The sequence below is a fragment of the Siniperca chuatsi genome, linkage group LG2, assembly GCF_020085105.1.
Source record: "Siniperca chuatsi isolate FFG_IHB_CAS linkage group LG2, ASM2008510v1, whole genome shotgun sequence".
Classification (NCBI taxonomy): domain Eukaryota; kingdom Metazoa; phylum Chordata; class Actinopteri; order Centrarchiformes; family Sinipercidae; genus Siniperca; species Siniperca chuatsi.
This window is the reverse complement of record NC_058043.1, coordinates 19,842,393-19,861,283: the sequence shown is the minus strand read 5'-3', so window position 1 is coordinate 19,861,283 and position 18,891 is coordinate 19,842,393. Positions and strand designations below refer to the sequence as shown.

Here is an 18,891-nt window from a genome sequence, read left to right as displayed (position 1 = left end):
CATGCGCACATGCTGTAGAGCTTTAACCAGCATTCCAAAGTCGAACGAGCCCAATGTGCCGTCTCCACGCGGGGCTCTCGGCCAATGAAAAAGTGAGAAAGAGTAAAAAGAGTGGGGGCATGAGGAGAGGAGGTGGGTGAAATGTTTTCAGAGAGCGTGACAGAGAAAGAGAGAGAGAGAGGGAGAGAGACATCCCTGATACCACATCAACAAACAGGCGGTTGACGGGACACAAAAAGAGAGCAGAAGAAAAAAAAAACTGGTCACATTTCTCAGGCACCTGAAAACGTGCTGGTTATTTTAGGACGCGTGTTGCTTATTGATGAGGGGGGAGTGTTTAAACTACTTCCACTCTGGTTATGTTTTAATGGTGACTGTACATGGCAAGCAGCTGAATGCTCTGGGACTTCTGTAATTAAGAGAAGCACCATATAGTGACATCTTACCACAGCCTGACCGACGGAGAGCCGAGCTGCCCTGTGCATCTACTCACCTCGGAAGTAATTTTGGATCAACAAGAGATCTCTCTTTAATTTCTTTAGAAATAAAAAAAAAAAAACTTTTTTTTTTTTTAGTTTTTCTTCGCTGACCGGATTTTCTCAAGACCCCCAATGCCCTGCGGACACTCCTGTTGTTCTGATCTTTTGGATACACTCTCTATGCCTTGGCAGTTGTTGACTCTCACCTATATCAACGAAACTCCTCGGTGGCAAGCAAAGGCAGTCAGTCCAGCATTAAACGGCCACACTTAAAACAGCACGGAACAACCGAACAACATCGATCGACTAGGAAACATGGAAAACAGTCCTGGTGGTAAGTACGCTTTATACTGTACTGTATGTATTTTGCTTTAATCCACTGGGGAAATTATTTCAGTGCCAAACTGCAGTAATTTAAAAGAAGCAGGCAATGGTGCGTAATGGGAGCAGATGCCGTTGCACTTCCATATATCAAATGTCATTCTTAGATAGCAAATTTACTGAAGATGACTTATCAGCAGTTTATTTATGTACTATAATTGCATCAGTCAATAACTACATAAACCTGCTTATTATAGCGCCACGCGAGCGTAGAAAGGCGTCGATGCCTTTGGTTTTTCTTATTCTGTTCTACTGTATGTCATTTTAAAAATGTGTCTAATTCGCGTGATAGTAGGTAGCGTACATTTACCAGCAACGTGGAGCTTTTGGGAATCTCACTGCTCACAGTCACACGGTCAGGGATGATATATCATTTAGGGTGAGTATATGGCAAGCTTTTAACTGTAACTCAGCTGTGTAACATATGGCATGCTGCCAAGTGCTTCTGGGCTGCAGACAGTTGAGAGTTTGAGTGAGTGAGCTGAGCACGGGGAGGGAAGTCCTCTCTCGTCAGTCTTTGCGGACTTCCGATTCTCTGCACGTAAACAAACTCACGTGAAGCGCGACCCATAACGCCCCCTGACCGGGCACGCTATCTTTCCACAGTAGCCTTGTATCTTATTATCTTATTGTCTTCACTCTCATGTTATTGTCGGACAAGGTGAAGCACACTCACTCTGCATTACTTGCTTTAGCTTAGACAGACTTTCTATGGTTCCCTAAAATCGCCCCCAACAAGTAACAACTGACGCATTTACGGGACGTTGTAGTGTGTGATTTATTACTTTGTTGTGAGTCATTTAACTTGGCTGTTTATATCGGTAATGTCTTTGTCTGAAGCGCAGCCTTTTCCAAAACACATGTGAGTAGACTATGTCAAGGAACAGTCACGCCCACTGAGTCACAATAAGTAACCGGTGCCAAAGTACTGGCCATGACTATGAGAGCAGTAAAATACTCTCTAAACATCCAGTTCCACCAGGACCTGAATCATGATCTAAATGTAGCGGGAGCTGATAACGAATGAGCTAAAAAAAAAAAAAAAAAAAAATCATCAAAAAACATTTAAAACCATTTCCCGTTAACATATTATCAGCATCAAGCAGCATTAATGTCTGTGTGGATTTCTGATACAGCAGTCCTGTTGTAGAACTGAACAGATATGGACTGAACCAGCGATAAAATGTTAATAGCAATATATTACCGCTAAAATAGCATATAGGTCGACGGCGATTCAGGATTAAGATGGATGCCCTATCAGAGAAATAATGAACGACAACACCACTAATATCACATAACTAGGCTACCAATAGAAAAATATAGCAAATAAGCCTACAGACAGACATCATAACGTCCTTGAACAGCGGGTGACCATTGTGACTGTCCTGTCTTCTCATCTGCTCTCCGCCACAGTGCACCCTGGGTTGAAACAGTCGTGATAATCTTGGGAACTATGCGCCTGATTACGCAGTTACCCTGCCTCGAGCTGCAGCACGTGTATACAGCCCCAGTGTCCACGTGCCGCGCTTGATTCCCAAGCACCCCGCCCGTCTCGGACGCTCCTGTCTCCACCGCACGCACTCTGCTCGTGCTCTGCCCGCACGGGGATTCCTCTTTCTCATTCGCTGATAGCCGCTTGGTCAGTGGGTCAGAGGGTTTTGCAGCCGTTTCTCTAGTCCTGGTTACTATAACGGGTTTGACATGTTAATTAGTAATTACAATGGGCTATAGTAAACGTGAAGTATCACTGTTTGTTGTCTGAAATAAGATATTAACCTACATTTGGCTCCTGTCGAACTGGGCTTTGGGTGACATGGCTAACCAGTGGCTAACCAGTTCGTGTTCTGACTACTTGCACACACCACCATTTATTTCAGCAATCAACAATAACACTCAACAATAACACTTTTAATGCAATAGCAGTATTCACAAAATAAGCCTTGTTGGCACAATTTATGATTGACAACATAAACACAAATCAATTACATTTATCATAGATGAAGCTGTGGATCAGTGTGATGAACCTCACATAGAGTGCTATGTGACATGATTCATAGAGTAGGCCCTAATCAATGTCTCTTTTCTCCAAATTGTGTATATGATCAGTTTTATAGCAGTCAAATGGAAGGTAAATGCATTAATAAATCATCACTACATACTGGATTCATCAGTGAGTGCCTTAATCAATAGGAACCATATTTAGTGTATTACAGGACTTTCTGGCAAAAGTAGACAACCATTGGCTCTCCCTACAACTTCACTGGTTGAAGATTAAAGTCTGTAATTACAATGAAGAATGTGGGTGTATTAATAGTTGAATAACCTAATTCTAAGTATACTTCTTTGTCTGCAAATGACTGTCCAATGACCACCACTAATGTAACCTCCAGTGTTCAGAGAGCTGACCTTGTGACCTAAAAGCATGATTATGGCCCGAGCCTTATGGTCTTTAATGATGAAAAAGATGCCAGAAATGTATTGGCTGGTACCTTTTTATATAGATGTAAAAAACTTGCAATATGTAGATAAATGCGTCACAAGTGTCATTCATGCTAGTTGGAACAAGCTTCATATTGAGCTCTGATGCCAGTCCTGAAACCAGATTCCTTGTGTTTGTCAGCTTGACAGATGATCACACAACTAGCTAATTCACATTAAAAGCTGAGCTTGATTTGGGTGACAGATAGTATTTCTATCTAAGGATTGAGTATAACCTGCTTCTTCTAGTCTATCACGTACGTATGGGTTTTACTTACATGTAAAACTCTTGAAACATTTGAACTACAGAACTCCTTAAAAACAAGTTCAAACTGGAACAACATACAATGGAATCATTAATGTTTCTTTATATAACAATAAAAGATCATTGGAGGCTCATGTGGTATTAAGCAAATGTTGCCCTCTGTTGCCTTCGGAGAACCATCCTCCTTGAAAGTGCTACCTAAATAGACACATGATGTGAGGCCAGCTGTTTCACGTGGAGTGGGGTTTACTGCCCATGCACAGCTGTAAAAGTGGACAGACTAGTTGGATTGGAGTTAAGAGCCCCCCCAAGACATGATACGTGCATGATGTCTATACAGTTTGCCTGCCATGCATGCATGCCCAGGGGGTGGGAACACACGAGAGGGGAAGTCATGGAGGACTGGCAAAAGGAGGGGCGGTGGAGCGGTTTGTTTATTCTGTAGTTCTTATGGCTCTATGTGTATCCACAGGTCACATGTTGTAACCTGTGCCTGAGTACTGCAGGGATGATATTCCCAGAGCTCGTTCTGGCTCCCAGTCAACCCAGATTCCAGGAAATGGTTAGGGGGACACAGAATATGGAGTGTTTTTATACCAGAGGGGGCGGAGATTGTGACTGTACAAAGTGGGTGTGGAGTTTGTGTGACAGTAGGGTGTGACCATGTCCTCTGCAGGTGATACACATGTCCAAAAAGCTTTATCTTTCTCACACGAACACACAAAACTATACAGGCACATGTACCCGTTTGTGTGTGAAGTGAAGTCACAGTCTGCTCAGATACCAGAGGTGCCACCACACACAAGCCCCCAGAGTACCTTACATTCAGTGTTGACACGTGTGAGCTGTGGAATTAAGGAGGCACTTAAAGCTAAACAGAAACGCAGCACGTGTTTTCTCAAGGAGAGAAAGCACAAGAGACGAGGGAGGCTTTTTCTCACATGATTCAAGGTCCTTGAGACGAAATGTGCGCAGTATGACAGTGTAGACAATCCAAGGGTATTGTTAGTATTTGAGATAAAAACTGCCACTACAGTTAGACTAGTCATCTCTTAACTTGACTGCAGTAACCCGTTGGGCACAGTAGGGCAGACATCTGATATAAATTTTTACAAAACTGCGTTGTTCAATGAAAATGCTATTTCTGCACATGGGAAATGTTTTGGTTGGCAGGCTTTTATGCCAAGGTATTTAGACACCTGACACAGTGATCTAATGGCAAATTAAAAGGGGGCGCAACTCTGAACTGAAGACAATGATCATCATAAGGGGACCACCGAAATGAGCAGAAATATACAAATATACATAATATTCTTGAAATCATGAATCTCTGCATTAGTAGAGATTCTCATCACTGTTTTTAGTTTTATTACCACAACACTATACATTTAAGAAATCATGTCAGCCTTAATAGTAGGTAAATGAGTTTTGGTGGGTTTGCATTTTCCCATCCTTAAACACCTGTGATATAAATGCATAATAAAATGCTCACTTTAACTGACTAAAACCCTCAAGCAAATTATTTTAATATGTCAAAATAGTGGCCAGCAACAACGTGACTGTTGCCCTCTGCACAGTTTCTAGTGACTCTGTGGATTGCAGCGACTTAAGGTAGCTATGCTCTGCTTGCCTCCCTCTACGTCTGTAGTCACAGCATTAAAGCCCTCTCTATTCCAAACGTGATCTGCCCTAGCACTTATTGTACTGCTGCTGTTGTCTACACGGGACTGCGCAAAGAGCCTTGTGAGCCGGGCGGGAACTGTGTCAAGAGTCCATGTGAGCTCCCGGTCAGGTGGCTGGCGGATAGATGGGTCTGCCGGCCCACAGCCAAAGTGGGGAGGGAGGAGGAGGAGGTAGGAGGGGAGGAGAATAGAGAAGAAAGGAGGGGGCAGGAGATGGAAGAGGAGGAAAGACTCTATGCTGAGAGCAAGCAGGCAGCCTGCACGTGAGGGGCAGTCTTTCATATTGCAGGAAAGAACACTGTCTGCAAAACAAGAGGGGCGGGTGGGTGGGTGTTGAGGGGTAATAGGGCATTTCCGACTTGCTGTGACATCCCTAAGCAAAGGCCTGTTTATAGCCTGTCTATGGCGCTCATTGTGAACGTATAGTGACTTACTGTCATATTATGATAAGCATTTTATGGTGTTTCCCATTCCACATAGATTTGCTGTGATGTTTGTATAATATCCTGAAATACTTTTTGCTACAACATGATACATAGTATGCTATTGTATCTAAAAAATGTAACGTCTGTAGAAGGCCTACATAATGTTTATTATGGCTAAATAACCTGTGTGTGGGTGTTGGTTCAACCAACAGATAAGGTGTTTATCTTGCCTGGTTATTGTGTATTTAGCATTATTTATTCACATAACATTCTCCAGGTGGCTTCCAAGAAGCCAAAGGTATCACTAATCAGTAAAAGCAACACACACGATGGAATGACAATTTTTTTATTTGATTATCTAACAGATTAGAAACCAAAAGTCTCCACGCAGATATCCAGGTCAGAGTTGTTGTTGCTCTAGCTGTGACATTTCTGTTGTCCCAACATGATCAGGGTTTTGTGTGTGGTTGTGAATGTCTGCCAAGTAAGCTCACTGAATCAAAGTAGAGCATTGCTCAACACTTGCACTCCCACTCACATTGTGCATGTGAACACAGACCCAGATGAAGATCAGTGAACTGAGTTTTTGCCCCTCTCTGTTCCTCCAGGTGGTGTTATCTTGTACGCTGGCTCGTCCGGCAGTGCCAGCCCGAGTCCTGGCAGTCCTTCAAGTGGATACCAGACCCAGTCACCCTCTTCCCACTCGCAGCCTTCATCCCCGGAGGGTGTCTCTTTTCAGGAGATTGGGGCCCTGAGCAAGAGAGGGGAACAAGGGGGAGGAACTCCTTCCCCGAGAATGGTCTTCCAGTTTCCTGAAGTAAACAATGCTCCCGTTGCCCAAATAACGTCAGTATCATCGGCAACCTACAACCATCCCACAGTGGCCAAAAGATCTTGTGGTTTCACTGGCACGTTCACCAGTAAGTACCCGCTCACTTCCTTCCTGTTCTCCTCTATGTTTACCTGCCAGCACTTTGTTATTGTATTTCTCTCTCTGATGATGGATGTATGCCTCTTTCATAGAGACCGGAGGTATGGTGCTTCTGTGTAAGGTGTGTGGGGACATCGCATCTGGGTTCCATTATGGTGTGCACGCCTGTGAAGGCTGCAAGGTGAGAGTGAACAAAGATAGTATTATATCATGTCTTATGTTTTCAGTAGGTACAAGCACAGACACATTGCCACAAAAGACGCCCTTCAAAGTCTTTATTCTTCTTGTGCCTTCTCCAGGGTTTCTTCAGACGCAGCATTCAGCAGAATATCCACTACAAGATGTGTGTAAAGAACGAAAAGTGTCTCATCATGCGCATGAACCGAAACAGGTGCCAGCACTGCCGCTTTAAGAAGTGTCTCTTCGTGGGCATGTCCAGAGATGGTGAGAGACAGTGTTAATGTCCTTAAAGAAGATATTTAGACATATGGCAACTACAACTGAAATTCATATTTTGTTTTCTTAGTGTTGAGGAGCGGAGTCTATTGATCATCAATACAAGGTTACATGGAGAATTAGATGTTAAAGCTTCACAGAATATGTTTTTAAAAAGTCAAAATTAATACCTGTTGTAGGTTTTAACAAAAACAAAAAACTGAATGCTTAAGCAGGTGTCACTCCTAATCACATAATTTCATTTTCCCTTCATGTTCTTGTCTGTTTTTCTCTCTCCATTCCCCTCCTTTTGTCTTTTGTTCCCCTCTGTCTTCCTCTCTCCTTGCTCTGCTGTCTGATTTATGGCAAGAGGAGCTGTAGAGTCCCAGTAGTCATCAGTCATGGAGAAACTGTGACAAATATAGTTTATTTTGGGAAATTGGGGCACAAAGTTGTTGATTACCCCATGTGTTCACCAAGATGTACAGCCTTATCTGGGGGTTTTTTCAACACTGACATTTACAAATAATCATTTGAGACATAATGTCATTCTTTCTGTTTAATCATGAAAACCTAAAGTGCTTGAACTTAAAATATAATATAATAAAATAATGCTACACGTAATCTGCTGCACTGCATTATTTCACCGCAGGACTCTGATCTCTCGGGATGTGGCTAAACTAGGTGATAATAAATCATGCCTTTTCTGGAGCAAACATTTTTAGCTGACCCATAAAAGCCAAAATGCGGGAGTGAAAAATCACCTGCTAATTCATCAGACTTCAAACTTATTAATAACCATATTTTACATGTTTTCATATGCACACAAATTCATTTACAAAGAAAAATGTACTGTTGTTGGTTCTACCCAAGCCCACAGTGATAATGTTATAGAGCCACAAAGCCACTATTCATTTTCATGTCATGTCTTTGACTTGACAACATTATATCTGCTCGCAAATGAATTTTTCATCAAATTTTTTCCACCTTCAACCCTTTGTCTCTTCACTTCTCCTACCTGCCTCCCTTGTCTTTTTGACCTTTCCACTTCTCGCTCACTCTGTTGTCACGTTCCATGTTGTTGACCCAGTGACCTACTTCCACAGAAAAAGAGAGAGCGAGTGCTCGACTGGAAGACAGAAAGGGAGAGAGAGACTGGGGGAGGTGGTGTAGCATACAGCGTGCTATAAATAGGGCTGTCAGTGGAGGTGCGGAATTGAAAAGGGGGAAGGGAGTATTGTAAAGACTGGAGAGGAAGATGAAGCGGTCAGATGAGATGAAGGCTTAAGTGTCCATATTGTGGTGAACAGCTGTGATGGACACAGAACAGACAGAGACAGTAGAGAGGTTTCAGGATTACATCTTGAATGTCAGATGTAGAACCCATATTAGAACACGAAGTGGTTGTTTCTCTGTACTGTTTGAATGTGAAAATGAGTGTTTCTGCTGTTCAATGTATTAATCAAAGTGCTGCCAGCAAGGAGCTGGCAGTGATATCAATGCTTGATGCCAGTAAATGCTGACAGAGGATGCTCTCTTCTTGTTGTCCTCAGCTGTGCGTTTTGGGCGTATTCCGAAACGGGAGAAGCAGAGACTATTGGATGAGATGCAGAGTTACATGAACAGTCTCAACGAATCAGCTTCCATGGAAATAGAGGTGTCACCTCCTCCTGATGCCCCCTGCAGTCCGCTGAACCAGACTAATGAAGAAGTGGGCTCCATATCGCAGTCTTACCGCAGAAACTTAATGAACAGTGACGAGAAACCACTCAAGATGGCTGCCGGCAACGTTGGCTCTTTGTCTTTCCAGAACAGTTCAACACAGGAGCCTTCCCTGTCACACTCAGCAACCCAGACTCAGCACACAGTTCAGGGGGAGCCGGCAAACCTGACATCAAGCTACCATGTCCCCACAAACTGTCCTGTTGGCCACAGCAGCAATGAAAACTCCACTAATGTCGACAACGCCAGGTACACCTTCTCCTCCAATCAGAATCAGTGCCCCATCAGTGGCCGCCTGTCATCTCAGTCCTACTCAGCCAATCAGAACAGTTTCCCAGCCAGGGATTCCCAGAACCAAAGTCCTTGCCCCTGGAAGCTAAATGGAGGAGCCAAAGTGCTGGTGAGACTTTCCCCCTTATTGTATATGTGAATATCTATCAATTTAATGTCAATAAAAAGTCCATAACACTTCCTTTCCTCTCTTCTTTTTGTCTCTTCTGCAGGCATGTCCACTCAATTCATGTCCTGTGGCTCCGGCTAGTCGCTCCAGTCAGGAGGTGTGGGAGTCTTTCTCCCAGTGCTTCACCCCTGCTGTTAAAGAAGTAGTGGAGTTTGCAAAGAGCATCCCGGGCTTCCAGACTCTTAGCCAGCATGACCAGGTCATGCTGCTCAAATCCGGCACTTTCCAGGTACATCCAGTTAAATAGAATTTGTTGGTGGAGTTGTTCTTTACTTCCTTTCTTTTCCTTTGGAGTCTTTTCTGATGCTAACCTGGTCTGCTTCTGTCCACAGGTTCTGATGGTGAGGTTCTGCTCACTGTTTGACCCCAAGGAGAGGACGGTGACCTTCCTCAATGGGCAGACATACTCACTGGCATCACTGAGGGCTCTCGGCATGGGCTCCCTACTGGACGCTATGTTTGAATTCAGCGAGAAGCTAGGATCTTTGTGTCTGGAGCCAGACGAGATGGCCCTTTTCATGGCTGTTGTGCTGGTTTCTGCTGGTAAGACACATACTCATACATACATGTACACAAGCACATACTGTATACACACTTTTTATCATGTCTACGATGTCTAACCGATTTCTCCTCCCTTTCTCCAGATCGCTCTGGTATAGTGGAGGTGGGAGCAGTGGAGCAGCTGCAGGAGAATCTAATAAAAGCTCTACGCTCTCTCATAACCAGTCGCCGCCCAGATGACAGCACCCTCTTCCCAAAATTGCTGCTACGTCTGCCGGACCTGCGCACCCTGAACAACCAACACTCTGACAAGCTTTTAGCTTTCCGCATAGATCCTTGAGTTCAGAGAGCTAAAGCTTACTGAGGTATCTGCTTTGGGGAGCCTCCCTGCTCCCCATGCGAGCCTGTCCCGCCACACAAAGTACACTGGCCTATGCATGATGGACAGTTGTGTGAGAGAGCGAGCTTAGAAAAAATATCAGTGAAGGATGTAGGCACAGCAGGAGGCAGAGGCTCCTGAACTCAAACTGATTCCTCATCCAGTTGTTTCCAGGGTTGCTAAAAAAACTTTTTTTTAAAACTATCAAAACATAGACTATGTTCTTCCGTGGGTTCTTTGAGTCAACATCAGGCCACCAAGTCATCACCTCTGCCTCCTGGAGTTTGTCAGAGCCAGTTCTTGTTCTGAAGACCAAAAAAAAAGTAAGAGCCTGATGTTCCTAACTAGTCTTTGTCAACAAGGCTAACAAGAGGGAAGCACATACTCTTGCCCAGAGAAAAAGAAACGTGTACAAACATTACCAACAATGATTTCTTACAGTACATTCATGCTACAATGTGTAAAGGGCACTTTCCATACATTGAGAAGACCTCTTAAATCAATATATATAACATAGCAATAGAAATGTCTGATACACAGTTGGGAGGACAGTTTGTGTATGCCCTGTTGAAACGACATAAGCTATTTTCACAACATGTCACCATGTGGGAAATCTTTATGAAAATCCCCCCATTGTGATTAAAAAATGTATAACATTGTTAAGAAATGAAAGTAAGTTGCATTGTACTTGTATGCGGTAATCAGGGAGAAATTATTGGTCATTTAAGACCGTGACCGTGATGGATTATATGTTAAGGTGTTTTATTGTAAATTTTGTATATAAGCTTTATTCTTGGTTCATACCCTTATTAGTTTTGCAGATTCTTGGATATGTGAATAAAGCTAGTATTGAATTAGTCTATGATGTCACAAATAATAGATTTCTCTATAGACTGCAAAGAGAAAGCTGCATTTGAACCATGCGCTCTGAGTATAAACTTTTTATTTGAAGATATATAATTGAAATAACTGTATTGTCAACTGACTGCATCACCTTGTGAATATTTTGTAAATGTTTTATGGTTACACCATAGAGTACCATTATTAAATAATGTTATATAGCATTTTTCCTTGTGCTCATCTTTTTTTCATATTTATTCTTTAATGTGATGCTATCGTCAGTATTGCCGAGGCATACCGTAGAGCCGTAGCCTAGCAACAGAAGCAATCAGCCAATCATGCTTCAGGTCTGAGAGCCATTTGGGGCATTATTACTAACAAGAAACACAACTTGATTTTTAAGTGTGTGATAACAAGTAAATGTAATTTCAAAGAGTGTTGCATGTCAATAAATACACGGTGACGTTCTTTTCCACCAACACACAGACAACAAGCAGCCACTTGGCGGGAGACTATCAGCTGAGATGGATTTCCGTGATATATGTAAATATGACTCTGTAGGTTAATGTTACTGGCCTGGCAAAAACATATTAGTATAAATGTTTGGGAACATTATCCATAAACAGCAACTCTGGCCTTCAGAAGTCTCCATGTCATCTGTACATTTTACACAGAGTTTGTGATTTACATGCAGATACCTTAAATTACTGCTAACATCAGACAAATACATATACTTTTTGTATACAGCAAAACAGTAGGGATTCGTGCTTAAAGTAATAATGTCTCTGAGGTAATTATGATTGGCTACTCTCCCCTATTGTACATTTTTCTTTCAAACATTCAGGAGAACCTGTGACTCCTCAAATGAATATGAGGATACACATTTCCACAAGTATATTTGTTTTAATACAGCAACTGGATAAAAGCAATAAATCACCTCCACGTCAGGTGATTCTCTGGCAGTAAAATGGTCTCTGAGCAATAGCATGTACTGTATGTCCCTTATAGTGCCAAGAAATGAAAAATAAGCATCAGCCAAAAGCTCTGTCCTCTGCCCTCTATCTTTATTTGAACTCCCAAACTTTCATTCTCAATGCTGCACCAGGGGAAAAAACGCACTGAAACTATTCTACAGTAACTCTGCTGGAGTTGTAACACAACCAGTGTTCCAGTAATTTCTATGAATCGTGTTGAGGTCTTCACATGCCACCTACTGGACAGGAGGATAACAACAAGAACACATTATGGCCATGACATTATTTTATGATTAGACACAGGGACCAGGACTGTTACTGAAACCATAAGTCCATTCTGTCAAATCAATAATACAGCCTATTCTACAGAACAACACAGCCCAAATAATGTTAGAGGTTTGTGTATCATTAAACAACAAAGAGTCAGCATCTCTGTGGTGTATCGAAGTGCATCTCAAAGGACCCCGGTATACCTGATGTCCAAAGTTCATATCACATGATCTTCATCAGCAGATAGAGTTTCCCTAGTCATCATGGAATTGTAGATCTTCAAATTTCTTTTTTTTTTAAAGGAACCTTATGGGCCAGCATAATTTCTAACCTGCTACCCTCTCTTATATTACGTTAAAATGCAACTCAGTGAGTTAAAAAAATATCTTGCTATTCTTACTCACTGTAAGATAATACAAAAAAACCTTGACTTTTAATGAATCAATATGTATGCTCCAAAAGGCTTTTCAGTGTAACTTAATTTTTTATGCCAAATACACTCAACTATAAACACATTTGCTATAATGGCGTTACCTTGAAAACAATCATTCTTGAAGTTAGTAACAGCTCATGTTGTTTTCCACATCAGTAAATATTTACTGAAGCATTTTAAGTTGGACAATAACAAAAAGTGTTCACTTTATTTTTGTCCACCTTGTTGGATGAGAGGGTCAGGTTGGGTGTGTGGCTTATGTGTTGTCACAAAACATCCTCCTCGACTGTCAGTACTAAAAGAGCCAGACTGCATGTAGTCTTATCCCTCTGGTCCAAAGGTCTGCTTACTTCCCTGGGCAGAAGAAGAAGGCATTTGAGTAAAAACATTATTACTACCTAGTGTGTCTGGCACAGGTCCCCTCTTGCATCATGCAGAAATGTTTTCTTGTCTGCTGGTGCCATCTAGTGGCTACAAGAAGGGGGCGCATACAGTGGTACTTCATTTAAAATGTTTTATGGACTGAGGATTGGAGGGAATTTACTGAGGTATCAAAGTAGATCAAAGGTGCATGCTTGCTGGTAAATCTCATTATTACTCTTTTTAAAGGTTATTTGTGTGCTCCATAATGTTCTTAACTTCAATCTCATTAGTCTGGTGTGCCTGTTACTAAACAAGTCTCTTATGCAAAAACATGATGTCATAAATTACTAGAATTACTGCTGTGTTGCTAAAAAAGACTGGCACAAACAAATCGATAAACCCTACTGTCTACTGAAACTTTGTTTAATTGTTCCATTTATACACATAGAAATGCAAAAGGGCTGAGATCTGATGACAAAGTCTTCATTAAGTAAAGTATAAACAAAAAGGTTGATAGTCACACATCATAAACTGTCTTGATAATAATAAATAGTAATGTTGTCAGTCAAAATGTTAGTGTATATAAACCAGTTGACATGTGCAGGGGTTGTTGGTTTTATTTTAATTATATATTCTTACACAATAGGAATATGCATACGCTCCTTTATGTCTGTGTTTCCCCCCTGAAGTGGAGCAAAATAGTTATGTAATGCATATGTAACTCAGATAAGGTAAGTCCTATGAGTCTTTCTGGTGAGCACCAGGATGATTAACTGTCCTGGAACACTTCTGACACACTTTTTTGTGCCTGCAAATAGAGACATAAACGACATCCCTGTTTAGCAACAGCAGTGGTACGGTCTGGCTGCATCTCAGTGTTTTGGCACTACCTGGACTTTGCGAGAACGACCTCATTCGGCCGAGGATAGGGGTGGCGTGGGATCAGGGTTAGAGAGAGATTAACCACATGGAGACTTATAAAGCTTCGGTGTAATCTCCACACTGGAGACAAATTCAGAGCAACAACTATTCTACAAACAACATCTTTGCTCGCAACTCGCAGTGGACCTCACAAACCCTGTTAAACAAGACAAGAGGAGCTGAGATTTTTCAACACAAAGGTGCAAATAAGGAAAAAACATGAAAAAGGGAAAGGTATGTTTTTTATTTTCCTATCTTATAGTTTCACAGCTGCTTTGTAATACATTGTGGAGTGATTTATTTCTAAAGCTCCATGACATTTTAATGTAATTTCTTGAGTTTGTTTTTTGAACTGAAATAGATACTCAATAAAATTAGCTCATAGAGAGGCACAAATGACAAAGTCATGGCTTTGAGCTAGGATTGTAGAGATATGGCTCTTCTGTTTCTGATGCTCATCTCTTTTTAATGGCAACATCTCAGCCAGGCTTAAAAATCATCAACCGAATAATGACGTAAAATAAAAAAAGTTTATGTTTTTTGAATGTGTGCGAAAGAGCTCATTTACTGAACATTGGTTTCTGTGTACTTCAACTACAGTGTTATCTATGCTGACTACGAAAAGATGGAGGAGGCCCATCTCATCCATCCTACTCTTTGAACTAATCAAACATGGAGGCTGTTTTGTGTTATGGAAAATTGTCTGCAGGCAGCTTTAACAGTAAAATCTAATGTGTCACACAGCTAAACAATAGATGAAAGGAAAATTAGTACTGTGCTGGTTCATGTGTGTGAGCGTGAACATGATTTGTTTTTAAACTTTTTGTGCATGTGATTAAAAGTTGTAATGATCCTACTAACCATAATATGATCCCAGCAGGTGAGTGATGACAATGAGCCCCCTACTTATCAGGAGGCAACTGCAGGTAAAAACAAATCTCTTTGTAGTTTGACATATCCCAGTAGTTATAAATGTGCAAACACTGGCTATTATGGTCGTCTGAGTCAAAGTACTTGGAGAAAAAAAATAAGACTGACAACATACATACATAACATATATATAATGTTTCATTGCAATTTGCAATCTTAATTATTAATCATAATCATGTTGCACTTTATTAAAGTTGTGACCTGACATCACATATGTGTTGCAAAGTACTTAATAATCAAAAATCATGTTAGTACCAGTCAAAAGCTGCCTCCTGCATGGTGACTTCATTAAAGACACCACGTGTGATTTATCCTCAGGCTATGGGGAGATGGAGGCCCAGTTCGCCTGGGACGACAAGACCATCAGACGGACCTTCATCAGGAAGGTACAAATGCATTACATGTGACAAGTGACACCAGTACAAAAACAATATCATAGTGACACAATGTATGTCCTCCTGCAGGTCTACGCCATTCTCATGGTTCAGCTGCTTGTGACTGTGGCAATTGTTGCTCTCTTCTCATTTTGGTAACCACTCTTGAGTTTCTATAATTTATTCCCCTACAGTATCACTATTTACAAGTACCATTTTGATTAAAACATGAATTGCTAACTGAGTCCATTTAATTGTCGTCTCTATAGGGCACCGGTGAGGTTTTTTATTCAGACTCATCCTAGCTTGTACATGGCATCTTAGTAAGTGAAAAAAGACAATATCACATCATAACTCACGTTATAGTGTCACCTTTTTCTATTACTTTATGTATTAAGTTTTGTATTATTATTTTCCCTTTTTTTGGGCAGTCTCATGTTCCTTGCCACCTACATTGCACTGTCCTGCTGTGGAGAGCTGAGGTAACACTTCTCTACAATATAAATAACACAAATATTTATTCAAGCACATACATAATGCTGTGTACATTTGTGAATTTAAGGTGACAAAGTGGATTTTCTATTTTTTTCATCAGGAGGCAGTTTCCTTGGAATATCATTTTGTTAGTTCTCTTTGTGAGTACTCCTCACGATGAAAACAGCACATTATAGTAGCTCTTTACTCATACACTCAACATAAAGCCTAACTGTGGTAATATTTCTTTACTTCTTCCCTCAGACTTTGAGCATGGCCTTCATGATGGGATTTGTGTCGAGGTAAATACATACTGTGATGCGTGTGTTTATGTGGGTGTCTGACACATTGATTTCAACTCATCTGAGCCTTTCCAGACTAAAAGACTATGCGATGATTGTGACTACCTTCTCCTCCTCCAGCTTTTACAACACCAAATCAGTGGTTCTGTGTCTGGGAATCACAGCACTGGTGTGTCTTTCTGTCACCATCTTCAGCTTCCAGAGCAAGGTGAGAAGAACTGCTTGAATTTCAAACTGCTTTCGATCAGCCAAACATACATTTTGATTAAATAAATAAATAAATCCATCATCCATTTTTTTCTTTCTTTTCTCTCTCTCCTGTTGCAGATTGACGTCACATCCTGTCAGGGCGTCCTGTTTTCTTTGTGTATGGTCATGCTTCTCTGTGCCATCACCATCTCCATTGTGGTCCCTTTCGGTTATGTAAGTTCACCTCTCAAGCCGTTCTAGCACCTTTCTAGGAGACGTCTGTGAGTTCAACAACAGTTGCAGATTAATGCCTTAAGTGCTGCCGGCTGTATTTGGGTGTGTGAGAAGGGATTAACCTTACAAATTATCTAGCAAAACACTTAGCATCCTGCTATCCTTCTTAACAGTGTTTTGTAATGCTTTTCTATCTTGCACCACAGGTGCCCTGGTTGCATGCCATTTATGCTGTGGCAGGAGCCATCCTCTTCACTCTGGTGAGAATCTGATACTTCACCAAAACCTCAATATTGTCCAGCTGAAGTTAGTTTGTAGTTTTTTTTGTTACTCAATTCCTCTCCTTGTTTTCTCCTTATGTCTGCCACAGTTCCTGGCATTTGACACTCAGTTGCTGTTAGGGAACAAGCGCTACACCATAAGTCCAGAGGAATATATTTTTGCCACCCTTAGCATCTACCTGGACATTATCTACCTGTTCAGCTTCCTGCTACAGATCATGGGAGGAGGGCGCGAGTAAAGCATCTCCTCCACTTTTTCCCTGCATACTGTATATCTGTCTCTCAGCTGCAATAATTGAACTCTCAACAAACTCAACAACCCACTTGGATTTATTACCCTCATGAACAAGATGACATCACAAGTTTTTTTTTGTACATGCATCAAAACTCTGCAAGCAAAGTAAGAGCAAGCGGTTTGTTCTCTGCTTTTGGTTATGTAATCTTCTCTATACAATCCTGCCTGATACCTTACTGTAGTTGTTCACTGTACTCTGGCCATTCCTGTTGATCTGTTTTTGTATCCCTCTGAGGTACACTGTCACCCCACCATCCTACAGTGTGTGTTTTAACACACACTGTAGGCTCATAAGTGGCTAAAACACCAAAACCAGAGTTGAATATGATCAGTTTCCTTGGCTGCATTAATGTGCATAAATGTAGCCCTTGAAGCTGATGTACTTGCATGATTCTTGGGTTGTATCCACATGGTTGAATGCACTTATTGTAAGATGCTTTGGATAAAAGCATCAGCTAAATAAATGTACTGTAATCCAACAATGAGCCAAAAAGGGAAGATTCAGGAAATCTGCACTTTCAATACTGTTTCACAAGCTACGTACAATATATACAGTTTGTTTTATACTTGTTTTAATGCACATTATCAAAGATGACAAGTTTAATATTTTGCTTTATGTGTGTAAAATATTTTCATACTCAGTACAGCTCAGTTTGTGCATGGATGTTTTCTGGGGAAATATTGTATGAGTGAAATCTGAATAAGGGGATTTCAACTAACATCAAGACTTTTGAAGCTAAGATATAACCAACCACAAAGGGAAAATGTGTGTTTGTAGCAGCATACACACTTTAACAACATACTTTAGTTACTAGAGATCAGTTGCAATTTCTGTTGTAACTTTAATGTGGCCTTTGGGATGTGATAGAAAATTATTATTATTAGAAATGTTTTAACGGTATAGTAAATAAAACAAAACACACATGGCATGTTAATATATTTATTTTCTAAAGACAAGGAGCTGTGTCCATATGATTGTGACATTATTCAAATAAAACTGACACATGAAAAGTACTATGTTTTACAGCTGTTCCATTCCAGATGTCCTTACAGAACAACTTTTAAACTTTGTGCACAGATGAGAAGCCAGTGACTTAGTCAGCTCTGTAGCCTCACAGGTCGTGGGTTTGAATCCATGAGACACTTGGGGTCTCTGTGTAGTTTCTTCTAAATTTTCGATGCTAAATTCATTGTAGTTGTAAATGTGAGTGTAAATGGTCGTCTGCCTGTGTGTTAGCCCTGTGATGGACTGGTGATCTGTACAGGAGGTACCCCTCCGCTCCCCTGTTGCATGCTGGGAAAAGGTGTAGGTTTGGTTTCATAAAAAGAAAATTTAATGTGAATGTGACTTTTTATATTTATATCAATTTGGCAAATAACACATTATCATGAAATTGGGCTTTCCAAATTAATGGTCTAATACATTTTTTTTAAATGCTGTGTAAATTGATGTAATATTAATATATATAATTATTCATAAAATAATGTCACTTCACATTTACTTTTTGTTGACCTTATACTTAATTACAGATAAATATTGAATTAGCAACTTTACTAAGCACTGGCCTTTACTGCCTTATCTGTGACTGACATTCAATTCAAGCATCTTTATATGAGAACACTGATTTTAAATATAAATGTAGTTAACCTTTTTTTCAAACGTGCAGAGGAGTTTGCAGTACTTTTTTTTTTTCTTTAAGATTTTGAAGTCAGAGGGACAAGCCCAACCAGTGGAAATGACAGCCCTGGACTTCAGTCCCTCACAACCCTAAACAGAACAAGTGGATTTAGAAAATGGACAGATGATAAGGTGATAAGTCAGCTTTGACCTACTGAGCAACAAAAACAGATACAAATGTCCTTAGAGTTATGA

General features: G+C 40.8%; 2 protein-coding genes across 3 annotated transcripts; both read left to right on the top strand.

Annotated features, from left to right (window-relative positions):
* The first annotated feature begins 31 nt into the window (after positions 1-31).
* Positions 32-11,202, top strand: LOC122888434 (nuclear receptor subfamily 1 group D member 1-like). The gene is made up of 8 exons (XM_044222884.1): positions 32-813; positions 6,319-6,630; positions 6,734-6,822; positions 6,941-7,085; positions 8,630-9,198; positions 9,302-9,487; positions 9,591-9,801; positions 9,903-11,202. Exons 1-8 carry the CDS (start codon positions 795-797, stop codon positions 10,097-10,099), a joined length of 1,728 nt encoding a protein of 575 aa, XP_044078819.1. The 5' UTR covers positions 32-794; the 3' UTR covers positions 10,100-11,202.
* A 2,814-nt stretch (positions 11,203-14,016) lies between these two features.
* On the top strand, positions 14,017-18,032 carry faim2b (Fas apoptotic inhibitory molecule 2b). 2 transcript variants are annotated; one of them, XM_044222337.1, is made up of 12 exons: positions 14,017-14,173; positions 14,817-14,865; positions 15,188-15,255; positions 15,334-15,398; positions 15,513-15,566; positions 15,675-15,725; positions 15,839-15,878; positions 15,982-16,019; positions 16,140-16,227; positions 16,347-16,442; positions 16,649-16,702; positions 16,813-18,032. In XM_044222337.1, the coding sequence occupies exons 1-12, from the start codon at positions 14,159-14,161 to the stop codon at positions 16,960-16,962; spliced, it is 768 nt and encodes a 255-aa protein (XP_044078272.1). In that variant the 5' UTR covers positions 14,017-14,158; the 3' UTR covers positions 16,963-18,032. The 2 variants fall into 2 exon arrangements, with proteins under 2 accessions (XP_044078272.1, XP_044078280.1); XM_044222345.1 differs by having other exon boundaries at positions 14,018-14,173; positions 14,820-14,865.
* Positions 18,033-18,891: the final 859 nt, after the last annotated feature.

What these genes read in the sequence shown, in the direction of transcription:
- LOC122888434 (XM_044222884.1), top strand. An exon ending in ACGCCTGTGAAGGCTGCAAG is followed by an intron (nt 6,823 to 6,940) that starts GTGAGAGTGAAC and finishes TGCCTTCTCCAG; the next exon opens with GGTTTCTTCAGACGCAGCAT. An exon ending in TGTTGTGCTGGTTTCTGCTG is followed by an intron (nt 9,802 to 9,902) that starts GTAAGACACATA and finishes CCCTTTCTCCAG; the next exon opens with ATCGCTCTGGTATAGTGGAG.
- faim2b (XM_044222337.1), top strand. An exon ending in GACGGACCTTCATCAGGAAG is followed by an intron (nt 15,256 to 15,333) that starts GTACAAATGCAT and finishes GTCCTCCTGCAG; the next exon opens with GTCTACGCCATTCTCATGGT. An exon ending in GTTGCTCTCTTCTCATTTTG is followed by an intron (nt 15,399 to 15,512) that starts GTAACCACTCTT and finishes TCGTCTCTATAG; the next exon opens with GGCACCGGTGAGGTTTTTTA.